Genomic DNA, 19212 nt, shown 5'->3' with positions numbered 1-19212 from the left:
TTGAGACAGCTTATGCAGATACTCTTCTTGATGAAGAAGAACCTAACTCTTTTGAAGAAGCCAAGGATAATGTGCATTGGATGCATGCCATGCACAATGAATTGCAGTCCATTGAGAAAAATCAGACTTGGGATGTTGTGGATTTGCCACCAGGTAAGCATGCCATTGGTACCAAGTGTGTTTTTAAAGTGAAAGGAAGCCAGATGGGTCCATTGACAGGTACAAGGCAAGGCCGATTGCCAAAGACTATGCACAAAAGAAGGGCATAGATTATGAGGAGACTTTTGCTCCTACATCCCGGATTACCAACATAAGGTCAGTTATTGCCATGGCTGCAAATTTTGTTTGGAATGTCCATCAATTGGACATCAAAGTTGCTTTCCTTAATGGAGACTTGCAGGAAGAGGTTTATGTCAAACAACCTCCTGGATTTGAACTTTTTGGCAATGCACTTCGAGTTTGCAAGCTTAACAAAGCTTTATATGGGCTAAAACAAGCCCCAGGTGCATGGTATGCCAAGATATATGCATTCCTGGCAAGTAAGGGGTTACATAATAGTCCCATGGAAAGCACCCTCTACATCAAGAAGGATGGGGGGGATATTTTGGTCATCATTCTTTATGTATATGACATGCTGCTCACAGGGTCAAATGAGGAAATAATTGCAGATTTCAAAGCTGAGTTGAAAGCTGAATTCGACATGACAGATTTGGGCGTGTTAAATTTTTATTTGGAGAACCAGTTAATACAAGACAAGCGTGGCATCGTTATGTCTCAATCCAAGTATGTGCAAAAGCTCTTGAATAGGTTCAACATGCATGATTGTAAGCCTATAGCCACTCCCTTGGAGCCGGGGCTGAAGCTTACTATGTATGATGCAGGTGAATCAGTGGATGTCACACATTAGAGCCAAGCTGTTGGATGTCTTATTTATTTGTGCAATACTAGGCCCGATATTCAATATGCAGGATCTCAGGTGAGCAGGTATATGCACAGCCCAAAGACAACACATTGGTAGGCTGTAAGATGCATCTTCCGTTATTTGCAAGGCATGAAGTCTTATGGCTTGATGTTTCCCAAGGGGGGTGACTTGTTGCAGATGCATGCTTACAGTATTCAGATTGAGCTGGGGACTAGTCCACTAGTGGTAATTGTTTCTTTTTGGGCAAAGCTTGCATTTCTTGGCTGAGAAAGAAGCAATCTACAGTGGCTACTTCCTCATGTGAAGCTGAGTACAGGGCAGCTTTCACAGCGACAGTTGAATGTGTTTGCCTGTGACGTTTGTTTGCGAATCTTGAGACCAAGGATGGAAGTCAATGGTGGTGAATGTAGTATCCGTGTCACATTACAAACCAGATTTAAGTACATTAAGGTTGTGGTGGTATCACATGCACAATCCAGACTAGTATACCAGGCTAGTGCATTAGCTTGTGGACTAGTGGGCCTGTGGGCTTGTGCATTGGCCTCTCATATAAACTATAAGGCTACATCACATGCAATTGTTGTGGAATCCAAATTTTAAGCCAAGCCAACCCTATGACCCACATCATCCACCATGATAATTAGAATTTGATGGCCCAATCTTAAGCATAATGATATTTAGAGCTGCCAAATTAAGGCATGCATGCCATCCCAATGGGTAAAACGTTGGCCAACATCAACCACCACAATGGCTAGAATTAGATGGTTCAATCCTAATCATAATGCATCAATTAGCATGTTGACCGATATCAACCACCACTCACGCTTCAACGCTTATTGCTCTCGATGTCACTACTTGCAAGCCCTTGCACCTCGGTCATTTTCCCTATAAGCCATGCAACATAGGAAAGCATGCCAGACAAGCAAGGTGTCATGTTCCTTATCATCTAAAATGCAAAAATGATACATTCATTGCACTTTCCTTAACTTTCCTTAAAGTCAACAAGCAAACTGCCTAAGATCATTCATAGAATAAATAGGTAGATGATTGTAGGTGATATGCACTAAAATAGTTATTAATACTAGTGTTGCTATTTGTATATTTCATCTTGTTCTTGAAATGAGTAATTAACAACAAAATCTATCACAAAGATATTTGTCTTTGAAAAATTTGATAAGGGACAACCTCAATTACTTGTCTTGCCAACGAGCTTTTAAATTGCGAAGCACATATGTTGGGATGACTTGGACTCATTGATTTGACTCCTATGGTCGAGTGGTCTTATACAACCATAGCCATAGCTTTTCAAAACTCTTCTATTTAGACTTGCCTACCTTGATATCATTTGGACATACAAATTATTTCTCCTTTCCACCAACCATGGGCATATGCCATGAATGCATTCAATGCACTACAACTCAGTGTCTCGCTTTTGTCAAATAACAATTCCACACAAACCTTAGACTATCAAACTTACTCGCCCCCTAGGGGGGTCTTTCGATGGTCAAATGGCTAGCAAGCTAGCTTGCTATTCAACCATAGGGCTAGTTGTTGCAAAGAATACTGTCTTGCCCAAGAAACATAGAAGAAACATGGCAAACTAGACATCAAGTCCAAGTAATTCTCACTCCAGAGACCTAGAGGAAAACAAAATGGCAAGGAAAAGTGTGAAGTGGCAATTAGAACCAAATAAGATGCACTAACAAGCAAAAAAAATGACAAATCACAAAACAGCTGAAATTGAAATGACAAAATAAACAGAAAAGTGGATGACAGAATGGGAAATTATAATACATGGAAACAACAAGAAAAAAAGAAGTAGAAAATGCAAGCAATGAACGGAACAGTGAAACAAGAAGTAGGAAAAAAGACGTAGAAAATGCAAGCAATGAACGGAACAGTGAAACAAGAAGAAACAAGATTGAAGCAACAGCAGACCAAAGAGAAAAGAATAGACAAAGGGGCGACCTGAAGGCCAACAATTCCAGACAATGTAAACGAGGCAAAAAACCAGGGCAGTAGCTAAGACAGTGACCACGTGAGGGAGAATGCTGTCTTCAAGGGGGCCACAATGCAGGAGTCATCAGACATGACAGTGGGAGACAATAAAAGGAAGACATCGCACTTAAAGATACCGTTGGAATTTTTTATGCATAAAATTTTAAGAGTTTTAGAAGGCTATTTAACAATACATCATAGCAATTACTACTTGGTCCTTTCATTCACATAAGCTTTTCTTAACGCAATTTCTAGCAACAAAATTATCCATGCAGCCAGACCAAAACTCATTTTCGAAAGGACCAGGAGACCAGACTAGATAAAAATTTGCAGACAAGGACACACAAATGGCATTGGATTATATTATAATATGCCCCTAGTAAATAATAATACACGGACAAAGGCTTCTCTTTGGTTTATCCAAAGAGTCCATACTTTCAAATTAGTTTACAATGTCCAAGTCATTGTTAGGTATCCTTCCAGTCAGCATTTCCATGATGCAAATCTTCTTATGTTCATGTCACTCAGCATGTCCACGATGCAGATCGGGTCATAGTGGGTTTCATCTTCTTGTCCTCTTCCAATGCTATCATACCCAAATGAGATGGGTCTTCAAGCATCATCTTAGCTACAAGATAGCCAGCAGTTGACCACGTCTGAAACTTTCGAGCTTGCTTCCCAATGTACCGACCTAGTTTCCCATCATAATATTCAGGCCAATGATCCTTGGACAACCTCTGTTCAGCAAGTTCGATTGCTCTTCTAGCCATCTGTGGCCTGCCTGTCTTAATGCAGGCTGCTGTAAACAACCAAAGAAGCACTGCAAATGACAAGTACGAGTTAGCATTCCACTCCCCATGAACATTTTTGCACATTCAACATGCAAGACAATTCGAGAACGATAGGGATCCATCTTCCGACTTGCTTTAAATTGGCAGGGAATACATTGAGCGAGAGTAAAACACACGCAACTCTGTCAAGTAGTATAATGCAAAAGGTACCTTGCACCTTTTCTGTATCTAATCCATTCGTACTACTGTTTAGAATGGCAGGACCGGTTCAGAAACCCAGCCATAAACTTTGTTACGAGGCCAACTGGGCTATCTGAATGAGTAAATGACAACCGCTTTAATAGACCCCCCTAGAATTGGCTTTCTATGCAGGATACCAGGTTTAGAGCTCATGGTAATGCCACGTAACGAGGATTGAAGGACTTCTGCTGATCCTTATCTGTGCTCTAAAAAGATTCTGGTTTAACTAGAATAGTCTAAGGTCCTCTAAATTGTATAATTTTACCTTCTCATGGAAGTAGAATAAGATCGTCAACGAGACCAGTATTATGTGGTATTATAATTTTACATTCCCATGGTATTCAATAAGAAGACGAGCCCAGTATTCATTCTCAGCTATAACTCATCACATTTTTGAATTGTCCTTATGTTTTATCAAACCTCTGTTCAAAAAGGGAATGGTGCCCAGGGAAAGCCTTAAAAGACGAGGAAGGAAGGGGGGGCAATGATCTTATGACTACATGAGTACATGATGTTTGAGAACAAAAACTATGTGGAAGAGAGGATTGCCGCTATTTGATACAAAGTGCTTTTTGCCAAGCAGTTCACGGCAGCTTGGGACGGTCAACACTTACCTTAAGCCAATGGGAGCTGCCAGATTCAAACTCCACACTTATCAGCAATGGCAGTAGTCAAACTTAGACAGAGATTTGCCCTCCCTGTAGATGCATTGAGATTAATGCTTCTAAAATATGTGAAACCATCAATTGCTTGAAGCAACCATGAGTAACATCATGCAAGAGATGTGTACTCTCCATTCATAACATTTCTTGGCTCAGCACAGGGGATAACCACAGTTAGATGCTGAAGGTTTAGCCAAGCAAATGATCAGTTCTTCTAGACAAATCTTCTCCCTATTGAGGAGGTAAGTTACAAGCCATCTAGACATTTCAAGATCCGGACTTTTGTACTGCTCTTCTTAAGAAAAAAAAGTCCCCCGGACACCAATGCAATAAAATGTTGAGATGTCATGAATACAGTCAGCAAATGTACCAGCATTTTCCATTGGGACACAAACTCCTTCCATTTTTCTCTAAAATTCTCCCCCAAACTCCAATGCAAAAAAGTGTTGAAATGTCATGAATACAGTCAGCATATGTACCAGCATTTTCCATTGGGACACAAACTCCTTCCATTTTTCTCTAAAATTCACCAGATGCTAACACCTCCATCAACTCCTGTTCTATTAGTCCTGCAGCTGTGACATTTTGGGAGACACTTGTGCCTCTCTTGGGAAGTTCAGGGACTTACAATCAAGCATCCTTTAAGGTCTCTCTAGTACAAATATAGTTACCAAATATCTGTTCATGTTCAAGATTACAGAAACAATTATCTTTGTAGTGACAAATCCTACTCAACAGAGCGTCTAATCGATAAACAATGTTTTGATCAATTTCAAAATTAGATTTTCAGACATTTTCTTGGGAATCGAGTGAATGAACCATAACAAAGGCATGCTTTTTTTAACTCCCTTATACCAACTGTAGAAGCATGTGCGTCTGCAAGCTCAACCTAGAGCTATGCCATTGTGCTTGAGCAAGCAATCACTGAGGGATAAAATCGTTAATTGGACACTTTTTAAAGATTTTGTAACCAAAAAACGCTTAAATCAATTTAAATGATTGAATTAAATTAAGAGATTTAAATCCCTTGCCAATCCCTGCAAAACTTCAATGTGGATGTCTAGCTGCTGATGTGGCAGTCAGCTGATGACGTGGCTAAATTGCCACGTGGCACATCTACCTCCAGGTTGCCTACAGATCGGCAGAACAGGTTAGCTGCTGGTCCTTTTCCCCCTAGGGCTGGTTGGCCTAGCCCTGGCCGTCACATGAGCTATATAAGTGAGCTTCATTGTCACTCTCCATCACATTCACAAGTGAGTTGTCCGTCTTCATCATCTGAAGAGAGCAAGGGCATTCAGGCATTGTGCATTCTAGCACATTATTTTTATCTAAATGAATCCAGGACCATGCCCAAATCCATCCTCTGATAACACAACACATAGTGCAGTTTCAATCTCATGATAAGCATTCACAAGGTTGAAACCCATAATCTCCATCATGTATAGCAACGACTTGCTACTATGACATCCCCATCAACATCATCAATGCCCAACAGTGGGAGTAGACGATACTATAAACATGTGCTCTTAGACATACATATCCACACTCCAGATGTGAAGGGCAAACTCAACCATGACAAAGGCTAGTACTAAAGGAAAGGGCTAATCAAAAAGTTGTCTTCATTCAAGCTACAACTGCTTGTGAAGACTATACAATTCCATTTTAGTCTCTCCCAAACAAGCATTTCTGAGCAAAAAAAGCTTAGACAATCTAGCTGATAGGATTGTGTTATACAAAACCTACGTTGTCTCTTTTATCTCTCCCTAATGTATGAACATTACATGCATAATCAACTCTCTCATATGGTATTAGAGCCAACTGAGTGTTGTTGAAGACAACCGATCAGTCCACCCACAGTGCACTCCTGAAGGAAGCTGATCTAAATCAGCTTGGTTGAAAGCAGGATCTAGAGTTCAAGAAGGCCTACCTGGTATAGTGCTGCAACACACATGGCAAGACACACGTCAGCAGTCCAGGAGAAGGGCCTGCAGCAAAAAGGGCAGCAAGCCCTACATCCAGTTGGAAATTTAAAGAAGGTATCTCAGTTTGCTGTTTCTTTTAAGGCCTCAACCAATGAGCTTCCTATCCCTAACTTTGGGGAGGGAAAGCTTGATGGACCTAACTACCCTCTGTGGAAGATCAATGTCAAGAGTCTCCTCACTTAACGGAGACTGTGGAAAGTGATAGACTGTGGAAGGTGATAGACAGTTCCTTTCCTAAACTCTAGGCAATGAGGATAGGCTCTACAGCAATACCTCCAGGTCTAGTGCTGTTGCAAGCATGGGAAGAGCAAGATACAGACGCCTTCACATTGCTCACATAGACCACAAAGGACAATGTCATTCCACTGATCCATCTAGAAACGAGTGTCCATGCTGCATGGAATATGGTGAAGAATCACTAAGAGACTCATACTTGACGAGGGTCTTGAACCTCCAGAACTAACTCTATATGCAGAAGCTGGATGAAGAGGTCAAGGAGTTCCTCAACAAAATCAAGGTGGTTCAGGACCAGTTCACCTCAGTAGGTGAGAACCTGGCAAGTGTGTACCGAGCAGGCTACTTCGGAGCTACCAAGGCTTCGTCCCGGCATCAAAGGATCTGGACAATTACATTTGAGGAGCTCGGGACCAAGATCCTTGAGGGCAAGAGCATGCATTTTCAGCTTCTAAGAAGAAGAAGAAGAAGAAGAAGGTCAAGTGCATCTAATGCAACAAGATGGGGCACTACAATAAGGATTGTTGCACATCATAGATGGCCAGTGCTTTGAATGGAAGTGAGGTCAGCTTTTGTAAATGTAGACCTTGAGAAAGAAGTTCACTTGAAAAGGCAATCTATGGGCCAAAACAAGCCCCGAGAGCATAATGCACACACACTGAAATGGCTCATAGCCCATGTAAATCTACACAGAATCAGTATGGATCTGTACAGACACTGACACGGCAGTATAGACATGTTGATGTGGCACCCGGGCCACATGGACAAGTCATCAGTTGATGTGGCAGTCTGCAAATGATGGGACAGGACTGATTACATGGCAGGTTGGCAGCAGGTCAGCTTAGGTCAGCTGCTGTCGGTTTTGCCCTAGGGCTGCTCAGCCTAGCCCTGACCATTGCATGGGCTATATATGTGAGAGTTGCACTCTCACTGTCCATCACATTCACAAGTGACTCCTCCCTCTTCATCGCTTGAAGGGAGAAAGAGTGTTCAGGCATTGTCATTCTAGCACATTCTTCTTCACCTCTGTCTTAGGAGTTATGCAAGGAAGGCTACCCGAGGAGAGTCTGGTTTCCAGATATTGTACTTGTGGTGATGTTAACGGCATACATATTTGCAATATCCTGTACTGCAGTATTGATTTTAGTGTGAGCGGATTCACCATGCATGTAACCAAGCCTTCACCGAGAATAGTTCACACGTGATAGACAGATAGAAGAGACGATGTAGATCTGTGTAAACACAGCCCAATCAGCCTGAAAACTGAAGCACAAAATCCCAACCTTGCATAGTCCTTACGCAATCAAGTCTAAAAACCTCCTTCAGTATCCACAAATACTCTTCCTACAGAGGAGACAAAATAACAACAAAACAGAATTGAGAGAATCATTTAGCATGTATCAAGTTCTTGTCAAACAAGATAAACATATGGCAAACATTTCTCACACCAGGACATAGTTATCCATCATTGTATATTCAGCTCATATGACTTACTGCAGCAGCCTGCATCCGCTGCTTCAACACCTCACTGCGGTATTACATATTACATGGCATAGTTTCACTTATTAGGGGCAGCCTGCAGAGATTGTGCAGTCCTACACTTACTTAGGGGCAATTTTCATAGGATCAGTGTTCACAGTGATTCATGCAGCCAGGGCATGGCTTACGAGAGGTCACGGAGCTCTAGCTCGACTAGAGCGGCAGTGCTTTCAAGCACATTTATAATATCCCTCGACGAAGGGATGGTTATTTGAGACCCTGGTGTGGCCACCAACCATACATGCAGCACCCTTTTGGGGACGTGATATCTCGCCAGCTGAGTGTGGAGATTTGACAGGCTACACGTGATTATGGGTCTCGGAGTAATGCCTCAGTCTCTTATCAGATATTACAGGCAGAGATTTCCATGACACCACTTCATCGGTTTTGGGCCTTTCCCAATCGGAGACTACCAAGGTTGGCATTAGAGTCACTCAGGTGACTAGCGAACAGAAGGATTAGCACGGCCTGGTATGCCTGGATGGTTTGCCAGTCAAGGTATTCAGATGAATCGACTCTCACCTTTCCATTACAGTTTTGATGCCCTGCCATCTCAGATTCCATGGGATGAGATCCACCATATCATGTAGTTGGACCTCCTCCAGCTCCATAGATCGCAGACTTGGGGGGGAACCAAGAGTTCCCCACCGAGCTCCAATTCTATCACGATCAATTCCTGAGAGTATCCGAGGATGGAGTGGTTCTCAGACACCAGCCCTTGGAGGACAAACGAGCCTCAAATGAATTGAGGATTGCTATGGGACAGTTGCATGTCTTGTCCCACTAGATGGGTATTGCCATTGGACAGTTGCAGGTCTTGTCAACACGAGTTGGGGATTGAGAAAAGGATCTCCAGGCACAACTAGAGCGCAGCAGACCTGCAGGCTATGCACACTCAGAGGAGCGCTTTCTATGTACAAGCCTAGTCTACTATGGGATCTGTGGACGAGATCACCAAGTGGGACACAGGTTTGAACCGCTTTCTCGGCTAACCCATTTTCATGATTAGGTTTGCATCAGTCTCTACTTGAGCAAGATGCGACCACATAGAGAGAAGATATCGAGACAGACAGCAAGAGGCGACAGTGACATGCGAGACAGAGCTAGACTGAACACAACGGCATGTTGCAGATTTCTAAATGTTTCAGTTGGCACTAGCTCACAGTGGAGAGGAGGAGGAGCTAGCAAAGACGAGAACAGAGTGGATTAGCTGAAGAGTAGACAAGAAAGCAATGGAACCAAAGCCACAGAGACCATGCACGGTGCAGAGACAAACCAGAGCATGCGCAATGGAGGTCCAGTCTATCCCGGCTTTACTAAGAGGGGACCATCAGAGTTGAGGTATCAATCTTGATATGAACACCGGATAGAGATCATGGAGGCCATGCCCCCCACCACAGCAAGAGACGGCCCAACAGAGGTAAACACTAGATATCTTTCGAGGCACCACAATCATAGTTGTACATCTTTTGCTTCTCTAAGGATTTTTTAGTTTTGGATTTTGGATTTTTAGTATAGCACTCAGCAAGGGCCCTAGCAAGCCGTTGCATCAGCCCAAGGCGTCTTTGTATGAGAAACTATTTTTAAGTGTACCTTGTCTCATAGGCCTGTGAGACCTCTAGAAGACCTCTCTCTCTCTCTCTCTCTCTGTGTAGAACACACAGGCACACATGCTTTCCCCATCCTTTTGTCCTTCCAGCTTCCTTCCTCCGCTATTCTACCTTCAAGGCAGCTTTGCCCCATTCTAGAAGGGCAAGAAACTATTGCTCAGTGCAACAGGGTTCACACTGATAACCTTTTGGAGTGTGCACTATACTCTAATACGAGGCAGGTTTCTCCATATTCTGGAATGAATGTTCACAGAAGGATCACACGAATGCTATAGATGCATACATAGTGCAGGGAATGGAAACAAAAAGACAACTCCTTGAGAATTCTCATGGCACTGCACATATTACTCTCAGCAACCATTGGGGTTGCTCTCATGACGAATTATGCTATCCTTATATTGCTCTTTTTGCTCCAGTAGACCATATACATCCTCCCATCAAAAGCAGCAAGAACATCAACAGGAACATCCTGCATTAGTCGTTCAGTAGATTTGACTATTAAATCTGGAGTTCTTTTTAACTTCTTTCAGTCTAGGACAGATACAGGAGCTAATGGTAAGAAACAAAGCATTGTACCTTCCCAAAACTCTTTGGTCTGTCCATTGATGAAGAGTGGATGACATCAAACAATTGTCAAGGAGTTCAACGTGCTCAGTAAACTCTCCTACTATTACTATATGCAGATGATTGATCCTCCTAGCAAAGTATAGGATTGGCCTTCAGAAACACCTAAAAGCTTTGAGCCAAGCATGTAGGTAAATTTTGCCAGTCAAAGACTTATTGTTAGGTTGTGTGATAAGCAGGTCGGTATGACATTCTACAAGAGAGAAATAACCACATGCTAATGAATGAGGGATGAGACTGCCTTCAAGAGGATATTTCTATATTTAATTGGCCCTCATATGTCAAATGAGAAACTTGCCCACACAATCTTGAGGTGAAAATGAACATGTGGAGTGGAAAAGCAAAGGCAAAGTTCGTAATTAGTGAAACAGGTGAAGTAGACGATAAGGACCACGCCAGATATAGGCTTATCCATCTAGACACAGATTATTATACATCTATTCCCTTGTCAGGGATATCGATCACTCCTTGTAAAGCTGCAATATATATAGTTATGGTAGATATTGTGACTGCCCCTAGATCCTATTGGGTATCCAGTGGAGGTTAAGAGTATCATATCATGTGATCTCTCTCTCTCTCTCTCTCTCTCTCTCTCTCTCTCTCTCTCTTTTCGGCAAGGGCAGCATTGCTTTATGCACGTATTGGTCTTGACCTTTAAAAAAAAGGATGGGCAACTTTACCTGGCCAAGAACCTCCATTATGATAACTCCATCTAGTGTTTTTTGGATCACAACCGGTGACAATTCTCCAGTCATGATTTTCCAATGCCGGGTAGGCAACCTTTAGTGGCATCTCTCCAACCAGATCCTCCCAGCGTTCTTCAATAAGGTCCATAATTGCAGCCTCTTGCTCCGGGGTTGCCAAAGATGATAGTATAGCTACGCAATTACCAAGGCAAAACCACCTGAAATCCATGCGAGCTGGGCTGACATTTCCAATGAAATAACCACCCTTCATAGGCATGAAGTCAAAAACCCAATCAGGGATGGAATCAGGAATAACATTGAACTTGTTAACAGCCGTATGAGAGTACTCCTCAGTTTTGTATCTGTAGATATTGTTAAGTTGTTCAAAGTCCAGCCAAAAATATTCCCGCATGTGATAACTCAAGGCATGCAAACGCTTATCAATCCGCTCTATGAACTCTTTTCCACCACCTTCAGGCTTAAGGAGAACCCTTGCACATCTGAGTGCAAGAAAAAAGAGCGCCTGTATCTCAATTGGATAACCATAGATTCCCTGCACAACAGCATTTACGCTTTGTCAAATCATTTCCTCCCGATTGCCATCTAACTTTAGAAACCAACACCCAAAGAGACCACTTTTAGACTCTGAAAAACGTGTGTAGCTTAATAAACAATAAGCTGAGATGAAGCAAGGAACTTGCCATCCTGCGGTCAACCATGCAGCAACCATCTGCACACAGGAGGGTTGGGAATGTGTCAAAACCCTCTGAAAGACATAAACTCAATATCAGACGCATCCCACGCTGAAACTCAGGCATATCTGCTAGGGTATGATCTCCAGTGGACCTGGTGTAAGCACGAAGGAGAATGATCCACCAGAATCCTGAGTCAACTGGAGCAACTCTACCAATTGCACTTTCCCCAAAATCAGCGATCATAGTTTCAGTATTGCGATTTGCATCATGAAGAACTTTAAAGCTTGCTGGCATAACACCTTCCCCAAGGGTGAAATTATCAATCCGTTTTGTTAAGGCCTGCAGGCGGAGGGTTTTCATCAAGAAGTTCTTAACAATCTCAGGCTCTCCATTCATAAGAAATGCCAATGCACTAGGAACAAAGTCCCTCACAAACACCTGCAAAAAACAATCGACAAAATCAGGCTAACGAAGAAATCGGGCAACCAGCATACGTGACAGAGATCTAGTCACAAATATCTAGATAGGCAGTTAGAAGACCTTGTTCTCAATTTGGCGTTGTATTGCTACACCAAGACTCAAACACACAAGGACGGCCTCTCCAACATGGAAACCAAGACTGTGGAGCGCAATGAATTCTACTGGATTTAGTTCGGATAACATGGCTAGGTAGATATTAAGCAAACTAGCATGTCTTAGTTACAGATTCTGCAAAGACAATCTGCAAATAAAGTTGTCACAAGCAGCCAAAAGAAAGAAGGCACGACATGACACTAAAAAGAAAGAAATGGCTAACAGCATTCCGACCTTACAGCAAGTATTAAAGTGGCTTTCAAGTTCTAAATAAGTAATATACAATTCGTTCCGAAGGAAAGAGACATCGTGCCTCTGTCCCTTGAACCCGACAGCACTTCGAGTGTTGGATCTCTGCAGGTGTAGAATACTTGCCTGGTTGTAGTTGAGCGAATCCTCGGTTGGATCCAATGCAGCGATTGTTCCGATGGGTTTGCCACGAAAATAAACCAATGACCGCCTTAGAGCCTCCCACGCATCAGCGAACATCGGATGCGGTTCAAAACCAACTGATCTGGGGGTGGTTGCCAGCGATCTGATGTTCGGAGACAGCATTCCCTCCAGACATTCGGAACTTCTGACAGTCTCCATCGTTCGCACGCGAGGAGACAACCCAGGTGCAACGAGATCGCTAAGGCTCGGCTCTTCCAAGTCCACGAGTGTATCGAGATACAGTAGAGGCCTCGATTTTTTGTCAAGGAGTTTCGATACTTCGAGAGCCCCATTTTCAGAGGCCTTGGAATCCTTGTGCCTCAATATGGACTCCAGAGGTGCTTCAGAAGATGAACCGAAGCTAAACGTAGCGGAGGGCATTTCAACGCTCACCATGTAACTGAATTTGAATTAGACAAAGGAAAATGATGTTTTACTGCTCCAGATTCTCCCAAGAATGATGCTCGCAGAAACGCGGCCCTTGATTACAAGGACTCCTGCAAGCTCCTAGAGTTGCCGTAGAGCATATACAATCCTTCTTACTTTTCTGATTCTGCCGGGCAGATGAAAGTACGCAATGCACTACATTACCGGATGTAGAACAACCTCAGTAGGATCCTCAGAAAGGTGACAATGGAGCAAAATAGCCACTCCTGACGTTCCCACAGAGCCAAAGTCTTAAGCAGCAGGTACAAGGAGGCAAATGCAAAAGTGCACGAGTGATGTTGCACAGGAACTAGTGAATTATACGAAGGCATTCAACAGAACTTCAATAATGAAGTACTCCTCTTTCTGCGTGCAGGGATGAAAAACTTCCCCGACTCGCTTCAACAAGGATATACTACGCTGGTTTCAAGAATGAACTGCAAAAAGAGATGCTAACTAGTTCAAATTGTGTGTAGGTAGTCCCCTTCAGCTCGTGCTAGACGGGAAAAGAATACTCTCGAAAATTGAGGAGGTCCAGAAATCTGGCAGCAGGGAATTGGTTGAAGGGCCAAGAAAATTTGGCAGCACGCACGAGGGATCTAACAGGAGGAGGGGCCGAGATCAAATCAGAGGGGGGGACAAGAGGGAATCAGCAAGAGGGGGCAAAGAGAGCAGGGGATTGGGCAAAAACCCAAAATGCGAGGGACCCAATGGAGGAAAAGGGAAGGAGGATGAAATCTGGGAGGAACCCAAGAGAGGGGGAGCAAGATGGGAAAGTGGGCAGCAAGCTCTTGGCTATGGCGATGCAAGAAGGGCAAGTGGGCAGCAAGCTATGGCTGAGGACAGCAAGCTCTTGGCTATGGCGGACAAGAAGAAGAAGAAGAAGAAGAAGAAGAAACAAGGGACAGAGGCAAAGCTCTGCCCAAAGAAAAAGTTTACACCTCCCTAGTCCCTTAGTATTAATAACCATCCTCTGAGCATTTAATGTAGCATTCTTTGGCTGCCCACATGAGCTCCCTTCTCTCCCTTATCCCCTTCATCAATTTATATTATCCCCCCCTCGCATTTAATGTTATCCCCCACATGACCTTAGCCAGCCATTTGCCCATCGCGTATACGTACTCCGTATCTGCCTTCCCCCCACGTGGCACCCCCCCATTCGCTCCCTCCCCTCCTTCCCGTGCTGGCTCCCCCCCTTTTTGCCCATGCCTTCCACGCTTGGCTCAACCATATATATCCTAAATCCCCCTCCTTCATCCTTAATCTTAATTACAAGAGTATTATCTTTTCAGCACCCCTTCCTTTATCTTACTTCAAAGAGTTTTAAGCACTCCTTCCTTAATTAAACTCCTTCATTAATAGAGTATTAAGCACCCCCCTCTCATCTAGTCCTTGGTTTTTTTTTTTAATCTTTTCTATCTCACACACCAATTTCTCCTTTCCCTCCCTCCCTACACACAACCAACTTGTCCCCAAGAACCAACCAATCATAAATTGCATGCCCCCCTTAAAGAAGAGTTCTAAAGCCACCTACTCCTCTCGACCCATAACTCCCCTCCTCCCTTTCTCGTGCACTCCCTTTGTTTTTGCACCACTAGGTGTACGAAACGGCTCAAAGCTAGTGCAACCACTTGTCAAACCAATCCAAACATGATACGTGTGCTCCTTGCTTGAGTATAAAAAACACGCATCCTGAAAGCCACCCAACCCAATTGACCCCTAACTCCCTCCTCCATCCCTTTTTTTCGCATCAAAAGGCTTCCCCCTCAAGCAACTTGGTAGCCTCTTGGGTGCGTCAGTTATCTCAAGCAATCATACACCTTTTAGTCTTGTTGATTTACAACATGCATTGTTGTTGGCTAAGCTGGTGAACTAGACTCTACTCAAAAAAGAAACACAAACAAGCATGTCTCCAATTTTCCAAATTTACTATACTTTGTTAACATGATATTAATTTGTTTACAAAAATTCCTACAAGTTGGATGTACTGTACTTCATCACCCCCTTTCCTCCTTACATGGGGGCCATTAAAAGCCATACTTTTCTTTTGTGGTTGTTTGAGAGAGTTTCTTTTCAAGTCAACATATTCCACAAATAAACCATGGAAGCTCTTTGCATTGTGAAATTTCAAGCTTCATTCTCACGCAACCACAACTCTCCACCATGCAAGCATAGATTCACTTGTGGCACAATGCCACTTCTAACTTGAATCCTTATCCTCTCAAGCAAGGATCAAGAGTTTGACACACATCTAAGGCTAATTCTTTCTTAGCTATGTGTGATTAGAATCAAGCCACTTTATTCCTCTCCTTTTAGAGTGAGAAGCATGGCCCACTAGAATCTTCTCCATTTAGGATAAGGCTCATGGGGACTCAAAGGTTTACATTCATGTCTACCTCTTAATTAAGAGGTCAAGGGTCTAATTCTTTTCTCATCCTGAGGTGGATATCTACAACCAGCGCCTACATGGTGACAACCACGGTGAATTTCTATGTACCCTTAAAATGTAATTCATGAGAGTTCAAAATAAGCTATCTAAATATTCTTCTTTTGTACTAAAGAACTTTGTTTAATTGGTCAAACTAGCCCCAAGTTTCCATTTTGAGGGAAAAAACCATTAATCAAATTATAACTTTAAATTTTAGATTAAGAAATCTATTTATTTTATTTGACTACGCATAAAAACACACTATTCAAAACTTTTCGAATTTTCTCTTATTTTTGGACTTTGGCCAAAATGATCACATCCACATTAAATTGGTAATGCAAGGGCATAATTTGGTGGTTACCTCCGCATAAAAATGACTCAATAGACCCAAAAATTTGTGGGAGCTACAATTTTTTTAGAGAGAGACCATAGTAATACAAAATTGCATACAACTTTAATAAAATGTCAATGATCAAGGGATGTCACTTTCACTATTGAAGCCATTTTACATAATCTAAGAGTTTGAAATTTACAAATGAAAGGTGGTGTAAACGTACACCATTGGGAGTTGAAGGATTTTGGGTGATGTAAACATAATGTTCAAGGAATTTTATTATAATGTGACATGTCTTTGGAAGACGTCCTCTCACTTTGAATAATTGGAGCTAGATATTGCATCATCACATGATGGATTTGCTCTACTTGTGTGATATTTAATATGTGGCAAAGCTTGTATCAAGGATTATAATGCATTTTCTCTGCATCATATCCATGTCATCTTTTAAGACTTTGCATCCTTGATAGCAAGCAATGAATGATGCTATTCACTTTGGCCTGTGAGCTTAACTTGTCATTATTGGTATCCATTCATGCTTCTTTCCATGCTTCATTCATTTGTATACTTCCTTGGGAAACCTTTTGAAGGCTTTGCTCATATCATAGAAACAAGCATGCATTGGGTATTCCTTCCCTATCTTGTGTGTGCATGTGCATGTGTGTGTGCTTGTACGTGCATGTGTGCGTGCATTTGTGTGTGTGTGTGTGTGTGTGTGTGTGTGTGTGTGTGTGCGTGTGTGTGTGTGTGATGACTTTTTTGTTTGGAAGTATATTTGCCCTACAGTGAGATTTTCTCTTAATGTATTATAGCTCTCCCTTTATAGGATAGCTCTTTTTTGTAAGACAATGACTCAAAGATTCCACACAAAAAAAAGTGTAAGTGTGTGTGTGTGTGTGTGTGTGTGTGTGTGTGAGAGAGAGAGAGAGAGAGAGAGAGAGTTGGTCCATGTGTGCCTGCATGCATGCATGGATGTATGCATGCATGCATGGATGTATGTATGCATGTTGTTGGAATAATCTTCATAGGGTTTTGGTTGAAGCTCTAAGGGGTTGACCATGCAATCACACGTGGTTGGAGTTCATACATAAAATGATGTGGTGGTCCAATCATGTATGGCGGTTTCCTCAGGCTATGGCAAAATTCTACGTGGTGGTTTGGCACATCTATATTTACAGGCTCAATTCATCTGGCTCTCTCTCTTTGTTCAAGCTCTTCGAATGAGAGCCATGCTACCTTTGTCCATATTTTGGTAGAATTGTATAAAGATGCAGCTACTCGTAGAATTCCTTCAAAGAGTCTTTAATGTATGTTTCTTGTAACCTACAACAAAGCCCGTAGGCATGAGGAGGAGGTGTTTGTGTCAATCGCACATCTTTTCTTCAATAAAAGTGTCATTTAGAATCTCATACTGTGTTGCAAGTTGAGCAATTATATGAGTCTTGATATTTTCAGATTGTTATAGTTGTAATTTTTATTTCATGCGCCTGTCTTCATCATTTCATGATGCAGTCACTCCTTCGAGTTGTGGGGATTCACTGTCATGTGAAAGCCCGTAGGCATGAGGAGGAGGTGTTTGTGTCAATCGCACATCTTTTCTTCAATAAAAGTGTCATTTAGAATCTCATACTGTGTTGCAAGTTGAGCAATTATATGAGTCTTGATATTTTCAAATTGTTACAGTTGTAATTTTTATTTCATGCGCCTGTCTTCATCATTTCATGATGCAGTCACTCCTTCGAGTTGTGGGGATTCACTGTCACATGAAATATCTAAGAGTATTACATGCTTACAAATTCCAACACTTAGCATTAGAGCATCACTTGGTTCTGAGGATTTGTAGGTTTTTGGGAGATTATAACAGTCTTGTCTTGAAGAAGGATTCAAATGGCTAGAAACTCATGTGCCCCCACATCAGCGATTGTTCTTTGCTTCATACAATATATGGCATTACAAAAAATTTGGACTCAAAAAGGGCCCTATAAGGGAGCCCTTGGGCTCGTGACATGGAAGAATAAGGTGAATAAAACCCAATAGAATATTGGAAGTGGCCTCACTTCTCTATTTCTTCATTCAATGGCCCAAACAATGATGTGGAGCACCCACTTGCTACCGCAACTCTCCCATCACGTTTTTTAATTGTAACCAAACTGAGAAACCTAGTTTCTCAACCAAACTTGTACCATTTTACTTGAAACCAAATCCTCCCATCCAACTACCACTCTCCTTTCATTCTCTCTCATTCCTTTTCCTTCCCCCTCATTTTTTAGCACCATTTCGAATTTTTCTTTGCTCTAGCCCTCTTTTCAAATTTCTTGCTAGCTCCTAAGCGAGAAGCTTCTTCCTCTATTCTCCCTCTCATGGGATGGACTCTCACGCCAAAATCTCGTTGCTTCTCTTCTCTACCTGCATTTCCCTCCCATTTCACTCTCATTCTTTCAAAACTTTCAAGATTTTTGAATGAGATTCAACCTACCTTCTCCTTCTCTATTTTGGGTGCTTCTCCTTCAAATCTTGCCACTTCCTCTCTCATCTGAGATTCTCCCACGATCTAAAATCATTTCATTCAGGAAGACAAGGCAATCAATGTTCCTGAGCAAACCATGAATGATGCAAGGTATTTGGAGCTTAGAAGGAGCTACTGGATGAGATTCTTTGAGAAAGGATCAAAGAAGATTGACTTTTAGACATTGCAGTTGCTAATGCATGGAAATCAATCTTTCTTTTGCCCATCTCTCAATACTAGTCACTTTCCCTACTACAATCTCTAAGGGTGCATGATTTTGAACCATTTGTGAAGGTTTGGGGTCCATCCAAACAACTTGTATGGAGGTTCAGGTGAGATAATCTTTGGAACAACGCAACACAGTGATTATGAGACGAGATTTGTTCGTTAATGATGTAACTTTGAGGAAATAGTTAGTTCGTAGTTCATTTTGTGTAGTTGTGTTGTTTTGTTTTATTACATGGTTTGAAAACATTGAAAGATTTGTTTGTTTTGTAAGAAATTTCATGAGAAATGAGCCTTTTCCACCC

At 42.2% G+C, this 19212-nt stretch overlaps 1 protein-coding gene across 1 annotated transcript; it reads right to left on the bottom strand.

The window, feature by feature from the left end:
* Positions 1-3258: 3258 nt before the first annotated feature.
* Positions 3259-14377, bottom strand: LOC147905724 (putative alkaline/neutral invertase F). The gene is made up of 4 exons (XM_087374282.1): positions 12932-14377; positions 11990-12421; positions 11283-11841; positions 3259-3740 (listed from the first exon to the last, which is right to left on the bottom strand). The coding sequence occupies exons 1-4, from the start codon at positions 13382-13384 to the stop codon at positions 3445-3447; spliced, it is 1740 nt and encodes a 579-aa protein (XP_087230408.1). The 5' UTR covers positions 13385-14377; the 3' UTR covers positions 3259-3444.
* Between the last annotated feature and the right edge of the window lie 4835 nt (positions 14378-19212).

Source organism: Dipteris shenzhenensis, chromosome 1 (genome assembly GCF_047967505.1).
Source record: "Dipteris shenzhenensis isolate YYH24624 ecotype China chromosome 1, Dip_SZ_1.0, whole genome shotgun sequence".
NCBI lineage: Eukaryota > Viridiplantae > Streptophyta > Polypodiopsida > Gleicheniales > Dipteridaceae > Dipteris > Dipteris shenzhenensis.
The sequence above is the reverse complement of the archived record's forward strand: the minus strand, read 5'-3'. Positions and strand labels throughout refer to the sequence as shown.